General features: G+C 42.7%; 1 protein-coding gene across 5 annotated transcripts in view; it reads right to left on the bottom strand.

The window, feature by feature from the left end:
* Positions 1-24,434, bottom strand: part of ING4 (inhibitor of growth family member 4) — a 41,177-nt gene extending 16,743 nt beyond the window's left edge. Inside the window, exons 1-2 of one of the 5 annotated variants that reach the window (XM_054041832.1) lie at positions 24,118-24,176; positions 12,905-13,023 (exon numbers count right to left, since the gene is read on the bottom strand). In XM_054041832.1, coding sequence (XP_053897807.1) covers positions 12,905-12,971 — 67 coding nt within the window. In that variant the 5' untranslated portion in view covers positions 12,972-13,023; positions 24,118-24,176. Of the gene's footprint in view, positions 1-7,049; positions 7,136-12,904; positions 13,024-24,117 lie in introns of all 5 variants that reach the window. The other 4 variants (XM_054041840.1, XM_054041816.1, XM_054041822.1 and 1 more) reach the window with 4 other exon arrangements.
* Positions 24,435-24,974: the final 540 nt, after the last annotated feature.

Here is a 24,974-nt window from a genome sequence, read left to right as displayed (position 1 = left end):
CTCAGGCTGGGTTGAAGTGATCTCTACCTCCAATAATACAGCTCAAACTACAGGTAAGGCTCTGTGGACACAGCTTTTCCCTGCTATTTTGATGATCATGAGAGCTCTGGGACAAGCAGGAAGCAAGTACACCCCTTTTGAGTTAATGACAGGCATGGCTATGAGAACCCCAGAAGTTTTGGTAATACCAAGCAGGCAAATGCTGGAATGGGTGGCAAACTTGGTACAAACAATAGAAGAAATTTGGGCAGAAGAAAATCAGTATAGACAAAGAAGAGCAGAAGAGACAAATGGGGTATCAATGGAAAATAGGAGACAAGGTGATGCTTAGGGAATTGGTGACGAAAGGAAAGAAGAAACCAAGATGGAGCAGACCATTCCCTGTTAAGTATGTAGCTAGCCCCATGGCGGTCTGAGTAGCCACTCCACAAGGAGATGTTTGGAGACACTCTGACCAAATTAGATTGTACATTTCAGGGCATGGAAAACATAAGTAGAAGAAAAAATGCCAAGCAAAATATGGTCTCCCAACTTTTTGAAATACAAATAGATGCATTAGGCACCGTTAAAGCGCTTGTAAAATGGTGTGAGGGTAAGTGTTGCTGTGGTGACATATGACACAGATAGGAACACCGGTTGCTTGGCTGTGGATAAATTCTGTAAGTACCCTGACAGGGTGGATAAAAATCAATGATTTTTTTTATTTAAATCGGATTTTCTTTTTTTGATAAAATGCTTTTTGAGGGAAAAACCTATCTAAAGCTAGTTATAATTAAGATACATTATAGCTCAAAAAAATCTCATCATGGAATAGGGATTATAAATTCTAATTCTATAGTATGAGACAATGTTTGAGTATGAGTCATGTAATGTTTAAGAAAAGTTTTGTAAATGAGTTCCAATAGTTCATGGATTAGGGACCCAATCTTATTGGGTTCCAGGGGCTTCTGTATAGATTATTTAGGTTACTCTTTCTATCTACCCAATGGGACTCAGTGCTCAGTCTAGAAGAGAACATCAGAGATGCTTAGGTTTGCAGTTCTCAAACTGTGGATTTGTGTCTCCAGAGATAACATGCTTGTTAACAGCAAAAATGTTTTAAAATATATAAATAAAATAAATAGAGGTGAGAAATAACAGATCTCAACTCTATTGTTCCTCTGCAAATTTGTGTACACAGAGTCAATCCCTTACCTCTCTCTAAAAGTGCAAAGTTTCAAAAAGTTCAGTGAATAGAAGATTGTTGGGGGCGGAATAGATCTGGACAAGGAGAAGAGGTCTGGAGATAAATGTGAGAAGGGAGGGACAGGCAGTAGAAACAAAAGTGAAACTGTTTGAGCAGCATATTCCAGAAGTCTTGAGGTCTTTCTGACTGTAGTCTTCATTGATTTGAGATCTACCATACCATTCTCTCACTAGAAGGGAAAACCTATAATGGCCGCAGGCCATAAAAGAGACCCAGTTTGGGAATATTTTAATGAAGTTCCTCTACCTGTGGGTAAGACAGGCATGTGTGCAAAATGCAAACAGTGCAACAAAGAAATGCAAGGCCTGGTTGCCCGAATTAAACAACATAAGAACATAAGAACAGCCGTACTGGGTCAGACCAAAGGTCCATCTAGCCCAGTATCCTGTCTACCGACAGTAGCCAATACCAGGTGCCCCAGAGGGAGTGAACCGAACAGGTAATGATCAAGTGATCTCTGCTGCCGCCATCCATCTCCACCCTCTGACAGAGTCTAGGGACACCATTCCTTACTCATCCTGGCTAATAGCCATTAATGGACTTAACCACCATGAATTTATCCAGTTCTCTTTTAAACGCTGTTATAGTTCTAGCCTTCACAACCTCCTCAGGTAAGGAGTTCCACAAGTTGACTGTGTGCTGTGTGAAGAAGAACTTCCTTTTATTTGTTTTAAACCTGCTGCCTATTAATTTCATTTGGTGACCCGTAGTTCTTGTATTATGGGAATAAGTAAATAACTTTTCCTTATCTACTTTCCCCACATCACTCATGATTTTATATACCTCCATCATATCCCCCCTTAGTTTCCTGTTTTCCAAGCTGAAAAGACCTAGCTTCTTTAATCTCTCCTCCTATGGGACCCGTTCCAAACCCCTAATCAGTTTAGTTGCCCTTCTCTGAACCTTTTCTACTGCCAGTATATCTTTTTTGAGACGAGACCCTATCTGTACGCAGTATTCAAGATGTGGAAGTACTGTGGATTTATATAAGGGCAATAAGATATTCTCCATCTTATTCTCTATCACCTTTTTAATGATTCCTAACATCCTGTTTGTTTTTTTGACCGCCTCTGCACACTGCATGGATGTCTTCAGAGAACTATCCACAATGACTCAAACATCTTTTTCCTGATTCGTTGCAGCTAAATTAGCCCCCATCGTATTGTATGTATAGTTGGGGTTATTTTTTCCAATGTGCATTACTTTACATTTATCCACATTAAATTTCATTTGCCATTTTGTTGCCCAATCACTTAGTTTTGTGGGATCTTTTTGAAGTTCTTCACAGTCTGCTTTGGTCTTAACTATCGTTAGCAGTTTAGTATCATCTGCAAACTTTGCCACCTCACTTTTTACCGCTTTCTCCAGATCATTTATGAATAAGTTGAATAGGATTGGTCCTAGGACTGAGGTCTCGGAGTAGCCGACGAAGCATGTTCCTTCTCAGGAGGAAGCTGCGTTGAAGATGATAAAAGGAACATGTCTGAACATGCAGGATCTTCAGGTTGGTAACAACTAACAAGAATGCACTTTTATGTAGAAATCCATGATTAAATCGAGTCTTCCTGACCAGTGATTTAAATCATGATTTAAATCAATTTGATTTAAATCAAATCCACCCTGGTTCATTAGGATATGGTAATGAACACTTCTGAATGGGAGTTTGGGAACGAAGGGTCATGATACAGGGACACCATAATGGGACTTGATTTAAAGGATGGGAAATATCTAGACAGAGATGTCCCCATGAACACGTACATGCCTTGAAACAGTTTACATTGGAGGTCAACAACATAGAACTGGACGAACTTGGACTAATATAACCCAACAGATGAAAGAACACTGGACAGTTACAACTTTTACTCCTGAACAAATGGAATGGCTGATCCCAGATCGTGATTATGGTTGCAGATGTATACAAAATGGGTCCAGATTTGAGATTATTTTGATTTTATTTCCTGAGGAGTGGGTTATAGATAGTTACTATCCAAACTGTTCCAAGTGGACTGCTGGGTATAAAACATATTGGTCTTGGGATTTAAAAAGAAGAGGAATGATTTAAAGGGATGCTACGTGGGAAACATTTAACACTGGTTTGGGATTAGGAAATACCTGGTGTCTCTCTATTTTAAGGGAAAGAGTGAGCAGGACCTTTGAACAACTGGCTAAGGCGGCCAACATAGGGAGACAATGGGAGGTAGTAGATTAAAAATTAGACCAGTCAGTAATAGAATTAAGTAAATTACTGGGAAAGGCTGTTCCGGAAATTGTTAAACAAGTAAAGAACATTCATATTGGTTTATCCTAGGGGGGAGTTTGTATGGAAGCACAGGAAATATTAGGAGAACAACGGAAAGATATCATAGAACAAAGTAGTAAAGGTAATTGGCCAAGAGTATTGAATTGGGCATTAAAATATTATCTTACGTTAACAACATGTTCAAAGATACCTGGAAGGTGAAAATGCAAAAGCATACACTACACCAATGTATTCTCATCCTTTCAGGAATAGCCAATGGAAAGGTGCAAGAGGTATAACCCAGTTACATATTCTAGTGCTTGGGGAAATGAGATGAGATACTATGAAATAGTGCCAGAAGGAAATGGATTGTGGTAGATCCCTGGAGAAGGATGGAAAAGAATAACAGGAGCCCAATGGGAATGGGAAACACTAATTGAAAAGGGAAATATGAATTTAGAATGGAAAGGAGAGAACCTTACTATCAACTTGCAATGGAAAAGAAGTTGGTGGGGATTGTATTAAGTAAAATCAAAATTTATGTTGGCACCAGGAACAAAAAGGTAACGTAACGATAAAAAACCTGGACCCTGGAACGAGTAATGTGGTGTGCGTGTAGGAAAATAATTAACTTCCAATATGAACAGTACCAATGGCACTCCCAGGTAATCAAAACATATATAACTCACCCCAGACTGATGCCACCAAATTTGGAAGAAAGTGGAGGGAATGATACAGAGCAGGGCATGGAAATACAAACGTATCAGAGGACATTAAATCAGATAGAACAGATGACAGGCCTTGTAAAATGTGCACTTACTTGAAAACACAAGGTTATTGAAAAAGCTGTAAAGGATAGAGAATCTCAAATGTGTGCCTGGTATGATATAGTATGTCATGGAACAGAGTGGAGGGACTGAATGGATAATTGTATTTTGGACTCTTGGAATAACAGTGTTATTTTTCCCGTGCATCTGTATTGGGTATCAAATATGTAAACAGCATAAGAAAAGGCAAGTCTTAGAGGGACACTTTAAAATTGAATTGCCAGATTATACAACTGAAGATGGCAAAATGACATTTTAACTTAAAAAGGAGACAATGGCCCAATAATTAATAGGTATAATTGGTGTGATTGCTGTAATTTGGTAAGCTTTAGTAACTGGATATCGAGTGGGGGACTGTTCGGATGGTGCTAAAGTATTACGAATTGTGGTGGATAACACGAGACTGGTAAAGCCTGGTAATTCTGAATCTGCTAGAGGTTTCTGGGAGCAGGATTCTCTTAGCATCAGACAGGATGTATGGAAATTTACTGAGAGTGCTGAAATTGCACTTGAACGCTGACACAACTATGTACTCTGGACGTTTAACCAGAGGCTGTGTGTGTATTTGTGGTAATCTGGATGAACTATGGTCATGATCAGTCATGTTTAAGCAAATCACCCAGAAAACAGAATCATAGAATATCAGGGTTGGAAGGGACCTCAGGAAGTCATCTAGTCCAACCCCCTGTTCAAAGCAGGACCAAATCCCAACTAAATCATCCCAGCCAGGGCTTTGTCAAGCCTGACCTTAAAAATCTCTAAGGAAGGAGATTCCACCACTTCCCTAGGTAACCCATTCCAGTGCTTCACCACCCTCTTAGTGAAAAAGTGTTTACTAATATCCAACCTAAATCTCCCCCACTGCAACTTGAGACCATTACTCCTTGTTCTGTCATCTGCTACCACTGAGAACAGTCTAGATCCATCCTCTTTGGAACCCACTTTCAGGTAGCTGAAAGCAGCTATCAAATCCCCCCTCATTCTTCTCTTCTGCAGACTACACAATCCCAGTTCCCTCAGCCTCTCCTCATAAGTCATGTGTTCCAACCCCCTAATCATTTTTCTTGCCCTCCGCTGGACTCTCTCCAATTTTTCCACATCCTTCTTGTAGTGTGGGGCCCAAAACTGGACATAGTACTCCAGATGCAGCCTCACCAATGTCGAATAGAGGGAAAGATCATGTCCTCCATCTGCTGGCAGTGCCCCTACTTATACAGACCAAAATGCCATTAGCCTTCTTGGCAACAAGGGCACACTGTCGACTCATATCCAGCTTCTTGTCCACTGTAACCCCTAGGTCCTTTTCTGCAGAACTGCTGCCTAGCCATTTGGTCCCTAGTCTGTAGCAGTGCATGGGATTCTTCTGTCCTAAGCGCAGGACTCTGCACTTGTCCTTGTTGAACCTCATCAGGTTTCTTCTGGCCCAGTCCTCTAATTTGTCTAGGTCCCTCTGTAGCCTATCCCTACCCTCCAGCGTATCTACCACTCCTCCCAGTTTAGTGTCATCTGCAAACTTGCTGAGAGTGCAGTCCATGCCATCATCCAGATCATTAATGAAGACATTGAACAAAATCGGCGTCAGGACCGACCCTTGGGGCACTCCACTTGATACAGGCTGCCAACTACATATGGAGCCATTGATCACTACCCGTTGAGCCCAACAATCTAGCCAGCTTTCTATCCACCATATAGTCCATTCATCCAGCCCAAACTTCTTTAACTTGCTGGCAAGAATACTGTGGGAGACCGTATCAAAAGCTTTGATAAGTCAAGGAATAACACATCCACTGCTTTCCTCTCATCCACAGAGCCAGTTATCTCCTCATAGAAGGCAATTAGATTAGTCAGGCATGACTTGCCTTTGGTGAATCCATGCTGACTGTTCCTGATCACTTTCCTCACCTCTAACTGCTTCAGAATTGATTCCTTGAGGACCTACTCCATGATTTTTCCAGGGACTGAGGTGAGGCTGACTGGCCTGTAGTTCCCCGGATCCTCCTCCTTCGCCCTCCCCCCCCCCCTTTTTTTTTTAAGTTGGGCACTACATTAGTCTTTTTCCAGTCATCCGGGACCTCCCCTGATCGTCATGAGTTTTCAAAGATAATGGCCAATGGCTCTGCGGTCACATCTGCCAACTCCTTTAGCACCCTCGGATGCAGCACATCCAGCCCCATGGATTTGTGCTCACCCAGCTTTTCTAAATAGTCCCGAACCACTTCTTTCTCCACAGAGGGCTGGTCACCTCCTCCCGATGCTGTGCTGCCCAGTGCAGCAGTCTGGGAGCTGACCTTGTTCGTGAAGGCAGAGGCAAAAAAAGCATTGAGTACATTAGCTTTTTCCACATCCTCTGTCACTAGGTTGCCTCTCTCATTCAGTGAGGTGCCCACACTTTCCTTGACTTTCTTCTTGTTGCTAACATACCTGAAGAAACCCTTCTTGTTACTTTTAACATCTCTTGCTAGCTGCAACTTCAAGTGTGATTTGGCCTTCCTGATTTCACTCCTGCATGCCTGAGCAATATTTTTATACTCCTCCCTGGTCATCTGTCCAAGCTTCCACTTCTTGTAAGCTTCTTTTTTGTGTTTAAGATCAGCAAGGATTTCACTGTTAAGTCAAGCTGGTCGCCTGCCATATTTACTATTCTTTCTACACATCGGGATGGTTTGTTCCTGCAACCTCAATAAGGATTCTTTAAAATACAGGCAACATGTAAATGGTGAACTTAGAACATACTGACCTGGGTCAACTGACTCTCTATGATAGCAGCAAGAGCTCAGGTGAATGATTGATGAGAAAGTAAATGTCAGTCTGTCCCGGCTGTCCCTTGCAAAAATATTAATCAGAAAAACAAGCTATGATTATGAAATGCCAACATGGCATATTTCAGGGACACTCTGAGAAAAGATTTCAGATAGAAGGCTCCTTGTTAATGTAGCAGACAAAGGCATAACAGAATTCAACTGCTGGAAACTGAAGGAAGAGAAATTCAACTAGAAATAGGGCGCAATATTTTAACAGTGAAGGTAATTAAGCATTGGAACAATTTGCCTTGGTATGTGGTGGATTCTCGATCACTTAAAAACAGTCTATCTTTTTTAAAAGATATGCTGTTGCTCAAACAGAAGTTGCTGGGCTTGATGCAGGAATCACTGTGTGAAATTCTATGTCCTGTGTTACTCTGACTCTATGATCATAATGGCTCCTTCTGGCCCTAAAACTATTAATCAAGCAGGTGCTTTCCCCCAATCAGCACATTTTATTCCATCTTTTAAACAAAACATGAAAAAAAATTAATCACGATTAATCGCGGTTTGAATCGCACTGTTAAACAAAATACCAATTGAAATTTATTAAATATTTTTGGATGTTTTTCTACATTTTCAAGTATATTGATTTCAATTACAACATAAAACACAAAGTGTACACTGCTCACTTTATATTATTTTTATTACAAATATTTGCACTGTAAAAATTATAAAAAATAGTATTTTTCAATTCACCTCATACAAGTACCGTAGTGCAATCTCTTTATCGTGAAAGTGCAACTTACAAATGCAGATTTTTTTTGTTACATAACTGCACTCAAAAAGAAAACTATGCAAAACTTTAGAGCATGAAAATATCTTGTGACACTGGCTACGACAGTGCTATGCAAACACCTGTTCTCACTTTCAGGTGACATTGTGAACAAGAAGTGGGCAGCATTATCTCCTGCAAATATAAACAAACTTGTTTGTCTGGGCGATTGATTGAACAAGAAATAGGACTGAGGGGACTTGTAGGCTCTAAAGTTTTATATTGTTTTATTTCTGAATGCAGTTATTTTTTGTACATAATTCTACATTTGTAAGTTCAACTTTCATGATAAAAAGATTGCATTACAGTACTTGTATTAGGTGAGTTGGAAAATACTATTTCTTTTGCTTTTTACAGTGCAAATATTTGTAATAAAAAATAAATATAATGTGAGCCCTGTACAGTTTGTATTCTGTATTATAATTGAAATCAATATATTTGAAAATGTAGAAAACATCCAAAAATATTCAAATAAATGGTATTCTATTATTGTTAAACAGTGCGATTAATCGAGATTTTTTTAATCACGCAATTAATTGCGATTAATTTTTTTAATCGCTTGACACGCTAAAAATTATATAAAGTAAAAGCTTTTTAAAATTTTTGTCTCCCTTGCATTTTTCTCTTTTCCCTTCTCCACTTCATTCGCTATTTTTCTTACCTGTAGTATGTTTCTTATCTTTTCTTGTCTTGTGTCTATATTGTACAACATAAAAAAAATTATACTCTTCTCTTCTTCCCTATCCCCTTCCTTTTTCTTTTCCTATATTGTTTTTTTTTCCCCTTACTTAATCCGCATTACCAACCTCTACTTTCTCCTATCTTTCCTTTCCTCCCATGTTCCCAGTTTCCTGTACTCTTGCACACAGTCTCCTGTTTCCCCCAACATGAGTCTCATATTCTTCAGCCTTATCCATAAAAATCACACACAGGCTCTCTCTACACTTACATCGCTATGTAGAGTACATATACTGTCCACCATCCAAGTACATGTATAAAACAGCAGTGTACGGTGAGGCACTGCATAAACAAGTCAAGACACACCAAAACCTTAGGGCATATACCCTACTTGGCTCTCTACACACTCAAGCAGTGCCTCCCCATCTACACGGCAATTTTAATGTCCATGCAGCCCAGAAAAGGCTCAAGCATCAGGGAGACTGAGGCTGGGGCAAGGCAACAGGAAAAGGCTCCAGCAGCTCCCTGCTGTCTGAGCCTTTCCCCATGGCCTCCCCCCCTTGCTGAAGTCTTTTTCCCCTGTGGTAAGGAGAGGCGCCAGGAACAGGAAGATTTTGGAGCCTTTTCAGAGCTCTTTCCCCCCAGTGGAGTCTTTTCTTGAGACGGGTAGCTAACACCACAGTACAGATGCAGCCTGCTTTTCACTGAACCCTGCAACTACAGATACCCTAATGCCATCACCATTGTAGACAAGACCACAGGCATTCACACAGCACACTATGCTGATTTTCTCCTCGAGGAATATACAGACTTATCTGCCATTATCCTGAAAATCCCATAAAAAACTCAAACATTCATAGATATGCAGAGGGATTACTGATATTTATATAAAAACAAGTTACCATTCACAGCCATTAATATTTTTCACACTGAAAGCCTATGTAATTGCACAATATGTTACCCTTCATCTTCCCTCCCTCTCTAACATTTGACTACTTACTTATTGTGTCTTATCTTACATTAAGACTTGTCTACACACAAGAATTCCATTAGTGTAGTAAAATACATTGATTGCATGTGTCCACATTGTTGTAGTTGCATTGTGGTAAGATACGTTGCTTTGGGGCCTTATATTCATATAGCAGGGCTGTGCTGCATCAATTCCAGTATGGATAGACATGCCAGGGCTCCTTGCACTGCTCCTAGGCATGCTGCATTCTGAGTAATTTTTGCTCCAGATGGTGAGATACTTCCAGGAGGCCAGAGAAATTGTGGGAAGAGAGGCCTAATTCCTAAAATCTTCTCATTGTATCCTGGAATTTAGCTGATGAAGGTGCCATTTCTAAACAACTCTGTCACAGTGATGGAGATATACTGTGCTCCTGTCCATTACTGAGACTGAAAAGCGGGTCTTGGAATATCTGAAAGCATGCAATGTGGTACCCATGGTAACTGAGAATTTTTGAAATTGTTTGAGAAATTCAGAGAAGGACCCAGAAATTGAATCTGCACAGACCAACGAAATCTATTCTTTGATCAACTGCCTTTGGAGGGATGCTGCTATTTGCTCCAGCCAAAAAGCATTGATAATCTGGAGATTTAGGATGATGAAAGCTTCAAAACTTCAGACTGGCCCTGCTTCATCAGTGCCCTCATGCAGAGACCAGAATGAGAGCACCTCTCAGCACGCAGAAGTGAGTGACAATCACTATTTGGAAGCTGGCCATCACCAATTGCTACCAAAGCAGTGGAAAACCATTTCAGTGATGAAAGATCTACAGTTGGAGCTGTTATGCAAAGTGTGTACAAGACTATTCAGCATTTGACACTGCATCATGTGATCAAGGTAGGTAATACAGGAGCTCTTTACTGTGTATGAAAAGATCCCAATTGTGATAGGGATCTGCTGAAAGGACCTGTGTGCCCATTCTGTTTCCCCCTCACCAGGTCTTGCCATTCAATTACTCCATGGTTCTGTAGCCTTGTTTGAAGACCCAACAGTTCACCAGCATTAACACTGGATGGGTCAAGAAAAGTTCGTGATACCAGGATCTTCAGAAATACAGCACTAGTCACAAAAATGAAACAAGAAGTTCTCTTCCCCTACTGTACTCCAGACATGAATGAAGAAATGGAACCAACTTATTCTGGATGACCCAGCACCACCTTCTTGTTTCCCTGGCTTATACAGGAGCTACTGTAAATCCTGACAGGAACAGACAGACTAGTTAACTATACCCTAAGCCACTGTAGGATGGTTATAGAGCATGCATTTGGTAGGCTGAAGGGGAGGTGGAAAGGTCTGACATAGACAGACTGTTCTGGGACTCATCTTCCTTGTATTACTGCTGTATGTTGTTTTTATACATAATTTGAGACTAAAGGAGGAGTAATTGCTGATGATTGGACAGAAGAGGTGCAGAGGCTACCTGCCAAATCTGAATAGCCCAAGGTGCAATTCACTGTTAGCAATGTTGCCAGCAGAAGTGCCATGGTCAAAAATGTTCTGTGCATACACTTTGAGAACAGGAGACAGCAACATGTTATGTTTTGGTAGAATATATATCCTGAATTATACAATTAGCTGTATTGCAGAGGTGCCTATGGTCCCAAATGAGCAATTCGGATGCCATTGTTCTAGGCACGGTACAAACACAACAGAAAAATGGTGCCTGTCCTGAAATCTCTTCTTCTGGTTTTATGCATTTTAATGCTATTAAATAAACCTTGGCATCTGTGTTTTGAAACCAATAACACCACTGCTTCTTTATTAAACAGTACAAATTTTATTAAACACAATCAGAACTTCAGCAACCATGCAAAGCATTCACAAATATATAACAAAATAATTGAAAGATCAAGTCTGAGACAGATAAGACACAGATTAAGTAGTTCTCCTTGTCCTGAGGATTGGATTAGTGGGAGAATGACTGGGACCATGTGGGGAAAGTGAAAAATATCCTCAATCTCAATATTCTGAAGCACAAAGATGCAGCTTGCCTGTTGCTGGAGAGCATCGTTGCCTACAGTGTGCTTTCTTATTAGGGTGAGCATTTCTTCTTGCATCATCCCACCCCACCATCTCTCTCTCTCTGCTTAGATTAGCTTCAAAGAACTGTCTTTTTGTCCCACACTCTCTCAATTAATTGCTTATCTTAACACATCCAGGCCCTCTTTGTGGCTCGTTGGGACTCCACCATAAGTTTTTAAAATTATCTCTTTATATTACTTACCTATATGGCCCTCATTACCATAGTACAGTAACTCCTCACTTAAAGTCGTCCCGGTTAACGTTGTTTCGTTGCTGATCAATTAGAGAACATGCTTGTTTAAAGTTGTGCAATGCTCCCTTAGAACGTTGTTTGGCAGCCACCTGCTTTGTCCACTGCTTGCAGGAAGAGCAGCCCGTTGGAGCTAGCTGGTGGGGGCTTGGAATCAGGGTGGGCCAGAAGCCCCCCGAAGTTCCCAGTGCGGCAGCCGCCCAGCAGGCTATCAATTGCCGGGCAGTTCAGCTGTCCCTCCCACATCTGCTGTGTGCTGCTCCTGGGAGCCTTCTGCTTGCTGTGCAAGGGAGGGAGGGGGAGAAGAGGAGTGCTAATGTCAGGGTGTCCCCCCTCCCCCTGTTGCTGCCCTCCACTCCTTTACCCCATCTCCACAGAGTAGGAGGGAGCTTGCTGGCAGCAGCTGCTGTCTCAACTTGCTGATCTACTTAAAAAGGCAGTGTACTTAGAGTGGGGTCAGCATACTTAAAGGGGCAGTGCGCGTCTCTCTCTCACACACACACACACACACACACACAGGATGTGTCTCTCTCTGCCATGCTGTCTCCCCTCCCTCCATTTGTGCTGCCTTATAGAATGTGAGGCTACATGAACAACAATGTGTTAACCCTTGAGGGCTCAGCCGAGTGCTAGTTCATCATTTAGCAGTAAGGCATTCGCTAGGAAATATCCCACCCTCTGACTCCACCACCTCAACCAAGCTTCACAATCATCATTGCTGTGTACAGTATTAAATTGTTTAAAACTTATACTGTATAGGGTGTGTGTGTGTGTGTGTGTGTATATCTTTTGTCTGGCAATAAAAATTTCCCTGGAACCTAACCCCAGCCCTTCCCCATTTACATTAGTTCTTATGGGGAAATTGGAATCGCTTAACATCGTTTCACTTAAAGTAGCAATTTTCAGGAACGTAACTACAACATTAAGCGAGGAGTTACTGTATCTATATGCTTTACAATCATTAGTGGGCTTTATCTTCATAACACTCCTGTGAAGGAAGTAGTATCCCTATTTTACAAATGGGGAACTGAGGCACAGAGTAGATTTATCAACTTGCCAGGGTCACACAAGAAGTCTGTAGCTGATCCAGGTATCCTGGTCCTTTCTCTTGTGCTCCAATTCATAAGGCAGCAAGCATCAGTGGAACTTTCTAGTAAGGTATGTCTATTGCAGGTACTGTTCAAAGAAACAGAGGTCAGTCAGTAACCATAGTGAATGCAGTAGATATGGAAACTCAGCACTCCCAAAAAGAAAACGTATCTTTTCCCCTCCCCCAACCCCTCTTTTTTTTTTTTGTGTGGCCATTTTCACATTAGTTTACCATAGTTCCCCAACAACCTGGCACCCAGAGCAAGATGGTAAGCAGCCTTTAAATGATTCCTAGAAAAAGGATGTGTATCATTATGTTGATGCCAATCTTTACTTTAACAGTTTGATAGAGTGCGGGAAAATGATGCATTATATGGGACTTATTTAGAACTCCAGTTACACCATCGCAGGCAGTCCTGGCCTTGGAACACATTACTCTGATGCAGAGTCCCAAAAGGCAAAGGAAGACATTATCCAAGAGGGCTAGAGGCTAGCCAGGGAGACTGCAAGGTTTTCTGCTGAGGTGGCTCTGCCAGATTTGCTGCTTGATAAATGAGAAAATGTATCCTGACATAGAATGGAAGGGATGGGGAAACATGCACTGCCTAAATGTGCATACCAAATTAGAACGCCTCTTGTCCCAGAAATTCTCTGATATGCCAGGAGACATGAAAAAATCAGGATTAAAAATAAATAATCATCTCTGAAAACCTGTGATACGCTGCACTAACAGGTTTAAGTGAGTTACTCGGATATGCTAACTAATAATGCCGATGAATCATTGAACCCCCTTATTTTGTGCAGCAGTACTGTAATTTTCCATTGACTTGCTGTATTATACGGTTATGCATGCAGTTAAACCAAAGGCTCGAGACAGTGAATGACATTGCTTATGATGCTGTATTAAACATGATGTTTTAATATAACTGAAAAGATGCAATTATATTACTGTACTTTTAGCTATGTATGTATTACTGGACGACACAGAGGCTGGCAGATATTGTGTTCAAGCTTTGTGCTCTCAAAATTGCTTCTATATTTATGTTATGACACATCATGGGCCATTTGTGCTGGAATTATTTTTTTGCTGCTGCTGTTTGCCATTTTGTACCCAACCACATGGCTCAATGGGGGAAGAAAAAATGAAAGTGTCAGGAATTGAACAAGGGAGAGTGGTGGAGGAGGAGATGGGTGTGTGTGGAGAAAGGAAGAGAGGCTGGGGCAAGTAGTCTCAGCAGCATTTTGGAAGGTGTGGGATGGGGGTGGAGCAGAGCAATGAGGAGGAGAAATGGAGAGGTTTCCAAATGACATAGCTATATTTACCCATTTACAAAAGCAAAAGGTGGCAAAGCAAGCCTTGGAGAAAGTCCACCTCCCCCCCCCCCCCCCCCCAAAAAAAAAAAAAAAAGCTACAATGATTATGTATTACAATAAAAACTTACTGGCTGAGGGCCCCTCATCTCCCTAGTATGCTGTCTCCGTTGTCGTCTGTGAGGCAGATGTATCCTAGTATCTGCATCTGGAGCAGGTCCTGACTGATGGCTTCCAGGACAATGCCATGAGTATCAAGCAGCTTCTGAGTAGACACATCAGTGCTAGCCGCCTATTGCTCTATCTCATCATGGCTATCAGCACTCTTCTGGGGAGCCTCCAGACAGGGGCAACACTGTTTGCAAGCAACCTAGGCTGAATGATGGGCAGGGTGGACTTGATTTAAATCAAATTGATTTAAATCATGATTTAAATCACTAGTCAGGAAGACTCGTTTTAATCATGGATTTGTACATAAAAGTGCATTCTTGTTGGTTGTTTTACCCTTAATACATATTCTTCACAACTCAGAGATAGATGTAGGTTTCATTTTTAGAAGGTACACACTATACATTTTTAAGTGATTTATTTTGAAAACTTTTCAGATTAATTTTACAGCTATATGAGAAAATGAATGATTGTTTGGTTATTTCATTTACTAAAGGTAATTGAAACAGATATTTATGAAGTCATTGGGAGGTGAACTATCTCCAGTTTAACAGGTTAATCATTACTATTTGGAGGATTTTCTTGCCATGCTGTATTAGGAGGAAAACATCACCAGACAGATACTTAAATTGTTTTATTTAACTAAAACAACGACATTATATATTCTGGATTTTTTTCTTCCACAGCAAACATAATATTTTAACAAAACAAGCATATGAATTTTTTAATTTAAACATTCAAGTTGTTTTTTAAAAAACTATAACATTTCATTAACAATAGTTAAATGAAATATTAAAAAAAAATTAAATCGACTATGTCAGCCAGGTCAACATGAGAAACTGAAAATATTGGCTTCTGCAGTTAACTCAGTCGTCTTCATCTTCATTTTCCTGGTTGTTCATAATGTGGAAAAGAAAAACAAGCTTTCCTGCTTTTTCAGGTCCCAAACGATTTCTCAATTTGGAATGAATTAGTCCAAAGGAAGAAAATATTCTTTCTACAGCGGCAGAAGAAGCTACTGCTGTTAAAAGTGAGATTATTACTTCAACAGTCTCTGAATCCAAGTGCTTAGTGACTTCCACCAGTTCAATGGTGTGACCTTCTTTAAAATATCATCAGCAAACATATATTTCTTGAACGGTTCACCCTTAGCTCAGAAGTTTATTATAGTTGGCATTATTGAGGGATGATTCCTGGATGTCCATGTCATAGCCAACTCCTCTTCTTCGGCAGTTAAGGTTCGACCCTGGTACCAAGTATTGAGAATATCTGCAAGAAAATGAACTGGAGATAGTGCTTGTCCCATTCATTTCTTTAATGCTTGTAATTTAACTCTGTCATTGCACATTTCTCTTTTTAAGATCTCACTCAGTTCCTTCCAAATTTCAACAGTGTCAGCAATAAAACAGCTATTTCCCTGCATTTTGTTCAAGGCTCCAGAAATAGACGTCAGGGTACTCAGCATGTGTTCAACATTTCTCTTAAGCCCCATGTTGAGAACTCTGACTGTGACCGTGCCATCTATTTTTTCATGATTTGTTCACAAACTCATCAGATTAGGCCAGTTCTTGACACAGTGCTCAAAACAGTCCATCACATGTCTTGTGGGAGAGTTAGCTTGGTTCCTCCCACTTTTTACAGAGCAGCGGCTGCAAAGTGGTCATTACGGAAGTATTTTGCAATTTCAACAACATTACCCTTTATTTCTGGAACACTGAAGTCTTTGGCTAGGAGGTGCATCAAATGAGCACTGCAACTGTATGTTATTAGCTTGGGACTCTCTTCACTCTCTTCTAAATAATTTCTTCTCATCTTGGATACATTTGCAGCATTGTCTGTGACCAAGCTGCGTACTAGACATCTGATTTTTTCCCCCCACAGTTTGTTATAGCTTTTACTGCTACTTCTTACAAGTATTTTGCTGTGTGTGCATTTCCTGATGTATCAATTGTTTCTGTAAGGAAGACATTCCCTTCTTCTGTTGTCACACAAGCACATACAACAGGATCATTGTGGACATTACTCCACCCACTGAGACTCAGGTTAACAATTTTACCCTCTAGACCTTTTGCACACTGCTCAATTTCTCTTTCATACACTTTATCCAGCAATTTGCCTGCAACATCTGCTCTGTTGGGTGCACTGTATCCTGGTCTTAATAACTGAACCATGTTAATGAAGTGTGGGTTCTCAATCATATGGAAAGGAGCATTTGTTGCATAAACAAACTGGGCAATTTTTTCATCAATTACCTCTTTTTGTAATCTGCTGGTTCGTATCACAGACTTATCTATGGTTGTTTCTGGATGATGGAGATTTTTTTTTTCTTTTTTGCTACCAGTGACATACTGTGGCTATGTGACGTACACGATGTGACTGAAACACTATCATTGGCAGATAACTCCGAAACTATAGAAAATGATGGTGATCTTGAAGGTGGATAGTCATCAGAATCCTGTATGTTGAAGATGGAGTCTCCTAAACAAAATAAGTCAATGCAGTTATTTAATTATTATTACCATACTGCTCATTTAGTATTACTCATTGCATTCACTGACAGTACTACTTTAAAGGTGAAATTGTAAAAGGAAGATCTGCTTATTTCAGCGATTTATTTTTTATCACAACTGCATCTAAAATGATAGTACCACAGAGTAACACCTATATTTTTTGCTCAAACATGAAAATTCAAGAATAGTCCAGAAGGAAGACATATAGTCCTTAAGAAAGAAGTATGAAATAAAAACGTTTACCAACCTGAAGATCCTGCATGTTCAGACATGTTTCTTTTATCATCTTCAACGCAGCTTCCTCCTGAGAAGGAACACTTCACATAATGTTGTTTCATTCGGGCAACCAGGCCTTGCATTTCTTTGTTGCACTGTTTGCATTTTGCACACATGCCTGTCTTACCCACAGGTAGAGGAACTTCATTAAAATATTCCCAAACTGGGTCTCTTTTATGGCCTGCGGCCATTATAGGTTTTCCCTTCTAGTGAGAGAATTTTTTTGGAGATATCCCATCTCCTAGAACTGGAACGGACCTTGAAAGAAAGGTCATCGAGTCCAGCCCCCTGCCTTCACTAGCAGGACCAAGTACTGATTTTGCCCCAGATCCCCAAGTGGCCCCCACAAGGATTGAACTCACAACCCTGGGTTTAGCAGGCCAATGCTCAAACCACTGAGCTATCCCTCCCCCCAACATTGATTTGGTATGGTAGATCTCAAATCAATGAAGACTACAGTCAGAAAGACCTCAAGACTTCTGGAATATGCTGCTCAAACAGTTTCACTTTTGTTTCTACTGCCTGTCCCTCCCTTCTCACATTTATCTCCAGACCTCTTCTCCTTGTCCAGATCTATTCCACCCCCAACAATCTTCTATTCACTGAACTTTTTGAAACTTTGCACTTTTAGAGAGAGGTAAGGGATTGACTCTGTGTACACAAATTTGCAGAGGAACAATAGAGTTGAGATCTGTTATTTCTCACCTCTATTTATTTTATTTATGTATTTTAAAACATTTTTGCTGTTAACAAGCATGTTATCTCTGGAGACACAAATCCACAGTTTGAGAACTGCAAACCTAAGCATCTCTGATGTTCTCTTCTAGACTGAGCACTGAGTCTCATTGGGTAGATAGAAACAGTAACCTAAATAATCTATACAGAAGCCCCTGGAACCCAATAAGATTGGGTCCCTAATCCATGAACTACTGGAACTCATTTACAAAACTTTTCTTAAACATTACATGACTATATTGTCTCATACTATAGAATTAGAATTTATAATCCCTATTCCATGATTTGATATTTTTGAGCTATAATGTATCTTTAGATAAGTTTTTTCCTCAAAAAGCATTTTATCAAAAAAATCCGATTTAAATATTAAAATATGATTTTTTTTAAAATCATTGATTTTTATCCACCCTGATGATGGGCTTCTTGGAGTTTGTGTGGGCATTTCCACAGCTGCCCTTGTGATCTCTTTGATAGCTTTGTCACAGCTCCTTACCCTTCACTCTACACTGTTATTCAGAAAGTAGCCCAGTTCTACCACCTGTCAAGGCACCTTGGATCTCTTTGGTTCAATTTTCCCAGAGGGTTCAAATCTGTTGTGACCATTGTAGTGTGAGACAGCAGCAGGAGAACTATTTGCCATGGAAGTGAAACAAGTCCCTGCTGCACTACACAGATTTAATTCCCAGTGGTGCAGACTTGCTATGGATAGAAACATTTCCATCAGTGGACATCTAGAGAAGCATGGGTGGGAGGAAATGTGTGTGTGTGTGTGTGTGTGTGTGTGTGTGTGTGTGTGTGTGGATGCACAGCAGTTCCTTCCAATATAAGGGCAATTTCACCAGTGGAACTTTCACTGTGTACATAGGGCCTTGGATAATATGCTCTTCAGGGCAGGGATCATATCTTCTTGTACGTTTGTACAGTGCCTAGCACAATGAGGCCACAGTCCTCAAGGGTCCTTTGGTTGCTACAAAAATCACATTCTTGTGCCATCCACTTGCCCCCCAAGATTACACTCATTTGCCACCCCCTACAAAATCTCTAACAGTCACTAGTCTCATTCATCCCAGTCAAAAAAATGTCACGTTCTCTGGCCTTCCAACCCCAAAAATCAAGCAAACGCAAACAGCACACACATAGACTGCCTCTACACATAAGGGACTTGTTACACAGGCTCTTCTAAGAGTCCACATACATACACACAAGCTCCTCTCCACAAAACAAGGAGCTCCTTCCCCCTCCCCTAGCCTTCTCTCTCACAATCGTCACCCCAGACTCTTCCTTTCCCAAGTTCTTTCTCTGATCTCCCTCCTTTTTGCTCCCTCTCTCTTATTACCCACGGCTTCCTTAGTGCAGGGGAGGAGAAAGTGTTTCACTATCTAGCTTCCTCCTCCCATTACAGGATCTGATAGCTACAGCATAGCAGATCCAGTTTCTGCAATAGTGGAGGCAGGGGACAAAAAATGGTTTAGGACAGTGGCTCTCAAACTTTTTTACTGGTGACCTCTTTCACATAGCAAGCCTTTGAGTGCGACCCCCCCGCCCTTATAAATTAAAAACATCTTTTTATATATTTAACACCATTATAAATGCTGGAGCAAAGCAGGATTTGAGGTGGAGGTTGACAGCTGACGACACCCCATGTAATAACCTCATGACCCCCTGAGGGGTCCTGACCCCCAGTTTGAGAACCCCTGGTTTAGGACATTAAATGGAGATAAAAAGCTGCAGGAGGACATGTTTTAGGGAAGTGGGGAGAAGCCTTTTCATTTTTAACTCCTCTGATATTGGACAGAGTTGAAAGAAGGGGACACACAGACATCATCAGAGAGGAAGAAAGCTAAAGAGACATGTTCCTCCTTTACCACCACCTCTGTTGCATCTATGTTTTCATGGCGTGTAGCTGCTTCACCACGATGAAGTTAGTTGCTGGAGGACATGCTCAGTTCAAATGTGTCTGTCTGTGAATAGGCTCAGCGAAGCTGGGGCATGCTCAGTACAGACACAACAGTCACATTTTTTTAAACAGCAAGCCTAGCATGCTCTGCAGAGTACAATACAAACTGCAAATGGAGATGTTTTACAGTTTTATAATTTTTTTCAGTTTTCACAGGGACAGCAAGACGCGAGTCTCTGACCCTAGAACCATCCCCTCTGCCAAATTTTAAGGGCCTGCTGCAAACCACAGAGGTGTTAGAACTGAAAAATATTTTTACAGTGGGAAGTGTTAGGCAACCCACATATTACACACATAAAACTGCATTAAAAGAACATGCAACCTTAATTCTGACATTTCCTAACTTCTGGAAGCTTGACTTTGAAACCTTAATGTTCTTATAAGAAGGTTTTTTTAATGGGTAATTTCCTAAATTTTTAAAAAAGTAAACTGAAAAAAAAAAACAAATTTCATCATGTGATATATTGACACCCACATGGCTCATCAGCAGGGTTAAAACCTTTAAATCCACTGCACAGACCTCTAGCACCTGAGCTAAGCAGTAACTGACAGCAATAGTAGGTTGTCGTCCTCTACATGGATTGATGCAGAAGGGGTACAAGACACTTTGCCAGTGGGTTTCACAGCAATTTGCTGACAGCAAATGAATGGCGAGAGCCAGGAATCTTGAGTTCCAGTCTAGCTTCTAGAAAGTGTGCACTCCGGTGGTCACAGAGCCTTCTGTTCCTATGCCTTCCAACCTGTCCTTGTCTAGTCCTCTCTCTTCGTTCCAGTACCAGTCAGTCCTAGTCCTTTCCTCTGAGCTCCAGTTCTGAGCCCTAGTCCTTTGTAAAATCCATTTCTTTCCCTCTTCACCACTCCACACTAGCTCCCAGTCTCCCTCCCTTCCCCCACACATACCTTGGCTGAGCCTTCCCTTTCCCCAGTATCTTTGCCCAGCTAGTCTTAGTCCTCCCGCCATACCCTGGCTCCTCATGAGCTTTGTCTCTCCTGCCCATGGCTCAGTATCTATAACCACCTAATCCCAGTTTTCCTGCCAAATTTACTCTCCCCAAGTCTGGTTCTTGTCCTGTCTGCTTTAAATTCAGGCAGCTTCCTTCTCCACACTGCCTGGGCCCAGCAGGGAAAGAATTGAGACCGCAGGGGAGAGTCTCTCTGCTCTTAGTTCCAGTGCCACACTGGCCCACAGCAGCCAAGAGTGGCAATTGCAGGGAAGTGCTGTTTGGCCCCTGCAGCCCCAAGCTAGAGCATACTCAGTACTGAAAGAATTTTCAGATAATTTAGCTTTTAAGTTCCAACAAGTTTATACTGAGCATGTGCAAACAGATTTTTCCCCAAAAAAACTTGTAACTTGGCCATACAGTAACTCCTCACTTAAAGTCGTCCCGGGTAACATTGTTTTGTTGTTACATTCCTGATCAATTAGGGTACATGCTCGTTTAAAGTTGTGCAATGCTCCCTCCTAATGTCGTTTGGAAGCCGTCTGCTTTGTCCACTGCTTGCAGGAAGAGCAGCCCGTTGCAGATAGCTAGTGGGGGCTTGGAACCAGGGTTGACCAGCAGCTCCCCTAAGTTCCCTGTGCAGCAGCTGCCCAGCAAGCTATCAATTGCCCCTCCCCGCACTGCCATGTGCTGCTCCTGCCCTCTGCCTTGGAGCTGCTCCCCGAGACACCTGCTTGCTGTGCGGGGGGGGGGGGGGGGAGGGAGGAAGAGGGGGAGCTAATGTCAGGGTATCCCCCTTCCCACTTACCCCATATTCCATAGAGCAGGGGGGACATAGGACAGGGCTCAGAATGGAGGGAGCTTGCTGGCAGCAGCTTCAGTCTCAGCAAGCTGATCTAATTAACAAGGCAGTGTACTTAAGAGTAGGGTCAGCTTACTTAAAGAGGAAATGCGCATCTCTCTCTCTCTCACACACACACACACACACAAAAACACACACACACACACACACACACACACACACACACGGTGTCTGTCTCTGTCTGCGATGCTGTCTCCCCTCCCTCCATTCCTGCTGCCTTGTAGAGTGCCTTGAGGGCTCAGCCAATTGCTAGTTCATCATCAGTAGCAGTAAGGCTCTGACTCCTCCACCTCAACCAAGCTTCACAATCATCATCACTGTGTACCAGTATTAAATTGTTTGTTTAAAACTTGTGTGTGTGTGTGTATATATATTAATGTAAATGAGGGGGTTAAGTTCCAGGGAATTTTTTTTCACCAGACAAAAGTGTCTGGTGAAAAAAAATTCCCTGGAACTTAACCCCCTCATTTACATTAATTCTTATGGGGAAATTGGATTCACTTAACATCGTTCCACATTTTTCAGGAACATAACTACAACGTTAAGTGAGGAGTTACTGTATTTGGGTGAATTTTCTCCAGGATGGCAAAAGGCACAATCCTGACAACCAGGGCAACTTCCCTGCCAAATTTCAAGTCCCTACCCTAACACATGCTAGCACTATCTAAAGAATAGGTTGCTAACATATCTATTTTAAATACGGCAAAATGTTTTCTCCTAGACTTGTTCGCTGAAGCAACTGAACTACTTTGGATGAAATTAAAAAAAAAAAAAAAATCAGCTCACAAGACTTTCCCCCCCCAAAATGAATCAAGTTTGGTAAAGTCATAAGCAACTGAAAGCGAGGGTCTTATAATGAGAAGTATCAGGTAATCTTAAAAGATGGTGCTACCAGCTTCACCTATAAAATTACCATTTTCTCTATAACAAAAAACAAGCAAGGAAAATGTTAAAAAAGCTATGCAAATAAAAATAACCAGCCATAACAAACACCATACAAATATAAGAAAAATCATAAATATAGTGGAATTTAGGTCACCACCACCCTCTCCACCCATATATTGAAGTGAAAAACACTGAATACCATCCACTCTCCTTTACTGCTTCCCAAGGGGGGTGGGCGGGGAGAGGCATGGGGAGTGGAGAAAAATATGTTTTTTGTCATTATAGGAGATAGAACTTGAAATCTAACTACTTTCTCTCTTCTTTACTCAAACCATCACTAAAGTCACAGAGAAGTCACGGGCAACAAAGAAAAATTCATGGAAGCCCGTGACCTGTCCGTGACTTTTACTAAAAATATCCATGACAAAATGGGAAGCTCAGCTGCAGGGTCCACACACACCCCCAGCAGCCAGGCACCTGTGATGGCCCGCTCGGAGCTCCGGGGGCCCCCACCGCCAAGCAGCGGGGGTACCCCACAGCTCCCAGCCGCCACTGGCTGAAGTCATGGAGGTTGCTGGAAGTCAGAGATTCTGTGACTTCTGAAACCTCCATGAAAGAATCATATCCTTAATCCTCACCCACACCAATGCCAGCTGTGTGGCTACCAGCTCTTGCAGGAGCCTGGCACAAACAATCTGCTTTCTGAACATAACAGCAGCCATACTGGGTCAGACCAATGGTCCATCTAGCCCGATATCCTGTCTTCGGACAGGGACCGGTGCCAGATGCTTCAGAATGAAGATACCAGGTAATCATCAAGTGTCCACTCCCAGCTTCTGGAATGTCCACTCCCACTCAAAGGTTTAGGAACACCCAGAGCATGAGGTTGCATCCCCAACCATCTTGGCTAATAGTAATTGACGGACCTGTCCTCCATGAACTTATCTAGGTTTTTTTTTTAAATGTTATAGTCTTGGCCTTCACAACATCCTGTGGCAACAAGTTCCACGGGTTGAATGTGAAGTATGGGGCAGGGGGAACAAAGCTAAAAAAATACACCGTCCCCCCAACATATCAACCGAGATGAAAGGAGAGATCAGCAAGGAAAGGATGCAAACGAGAAGGTGCAGAAGAGGAAGCAGCCAGCAGCCCCACCCCTACCCGAGGCAGGATCTGGCGCCGAGAGCAGGTGTGTGGGACTGACCCAGACCACATCGAGCCGGGCTCCAGAGACCACAAGAAGAACAGGGACCACGAACAGCTCCGCAACACCCGGGCGAGTCCGCCACCCCAGAAGCGCGGGGAAGGGGCCACAGCGCCAGGGCCGCGCTTTAATCCCCGTCGCCGCCGCACACTAGAGCTAGCCGGCCTCGGTCCGCGCCACAGCGCCCTGGGCGGGACTGCGCGCGCTTGGAGCTGTCTGGCCGAGCCCCGGAAGCCCGCGCGCCGCTTCGCCCCGAGCCGAACCCGCTCCCACCAAGAGCCGCCCCAGGCAACGACCCTCCCGGCAGGAGCCAGCCCCGCCCCGGCTCTTACTATCCAGATAATGCTCCAAGTACATCCCCGCCGCCATCTTGGGCCTCAAACACAGACACTTCCGGGCCGGAAACCGAGTAACTTCTGTCCTTCCGTCCGACAAGGCGTCACTTCCTCCCCTACTCGAAAGTACTTCCTTGTAGAACAGGGCCGCTTCCGGCTGCGTGAGGCGCTGCTTTGAATTATTACTTGTTCCGGATTCCGCAACGGCTCGGCTGGCCCGCATCGGCAGGGGGATGGGAGCGCGCGCGCAGGCGCGGGGCTGTGATCTCAGAGTCCGTTCCTGGGCGATAACGGCACATGCTGAGACACGCACCTGTCAGAGCGACGCGGGACGGGCCCGGCTCCGCGCCGCAGGCCTGGGGGAGTCGCGGACGGTCAGACCCCGAGGCGAGTCGCCGGAGCTGGACCGGCGGGGATCGCGCGCAAGTGGGTCCCGGGGTGGAGGAGGCCGCAGGACCGCTCGGCTGAGACGCACAGTAGAGCAGCAGGTGACCGGCTTATACTAGATCCGGGAGGGATTAAGGTCAGAGGGGCCAAGTCGGGTGCGAGGCTGAGATAGCAACACTGGGTGGGGAGGCGGGTAGCAAGGGCCCCGCTTCCCGGAGGACCATGGAAGTGTAAAGACTTTTGAGGACCTGGGCCCCATTCCGGGGCGGAAAAGAGGTTGTTTACATGGACCCGTTTCTGGCCTGCTACTGCAACGTGCGGATGCGCTGCCCGGCCATTTCCAGGAGCAACGCCTTGTCCAGCGAGCGGCGCAAAGGGTGCTAATGATGGGAAAGAAAAGGAAAATTCAGTCCAGGCTGGTCTGGTATCCAGTCACAATCAGAAACAACTGTGTGCATGTCGGGATT

The sequence above is a fragment of the Malaclemys terrapin genome, chromosome 1 (assembly GCF_027887155.1).
Source record: "Malaclemys terrapin pileata isolate rMalTer1 chromosome 1, rMalTer1.hap1, whole genome shotgun sequence".
In the NCBI taxonomy this organism is placed as follows: domain Eukaryota; kingdom Metazoa; phylum Chordata; order Testudines; family Emydidae; genus Malaclemys; species Malaclemys terrapin.
This window is presented reverse-complemented; position numbering and strand designations above follow the sequence as displayed.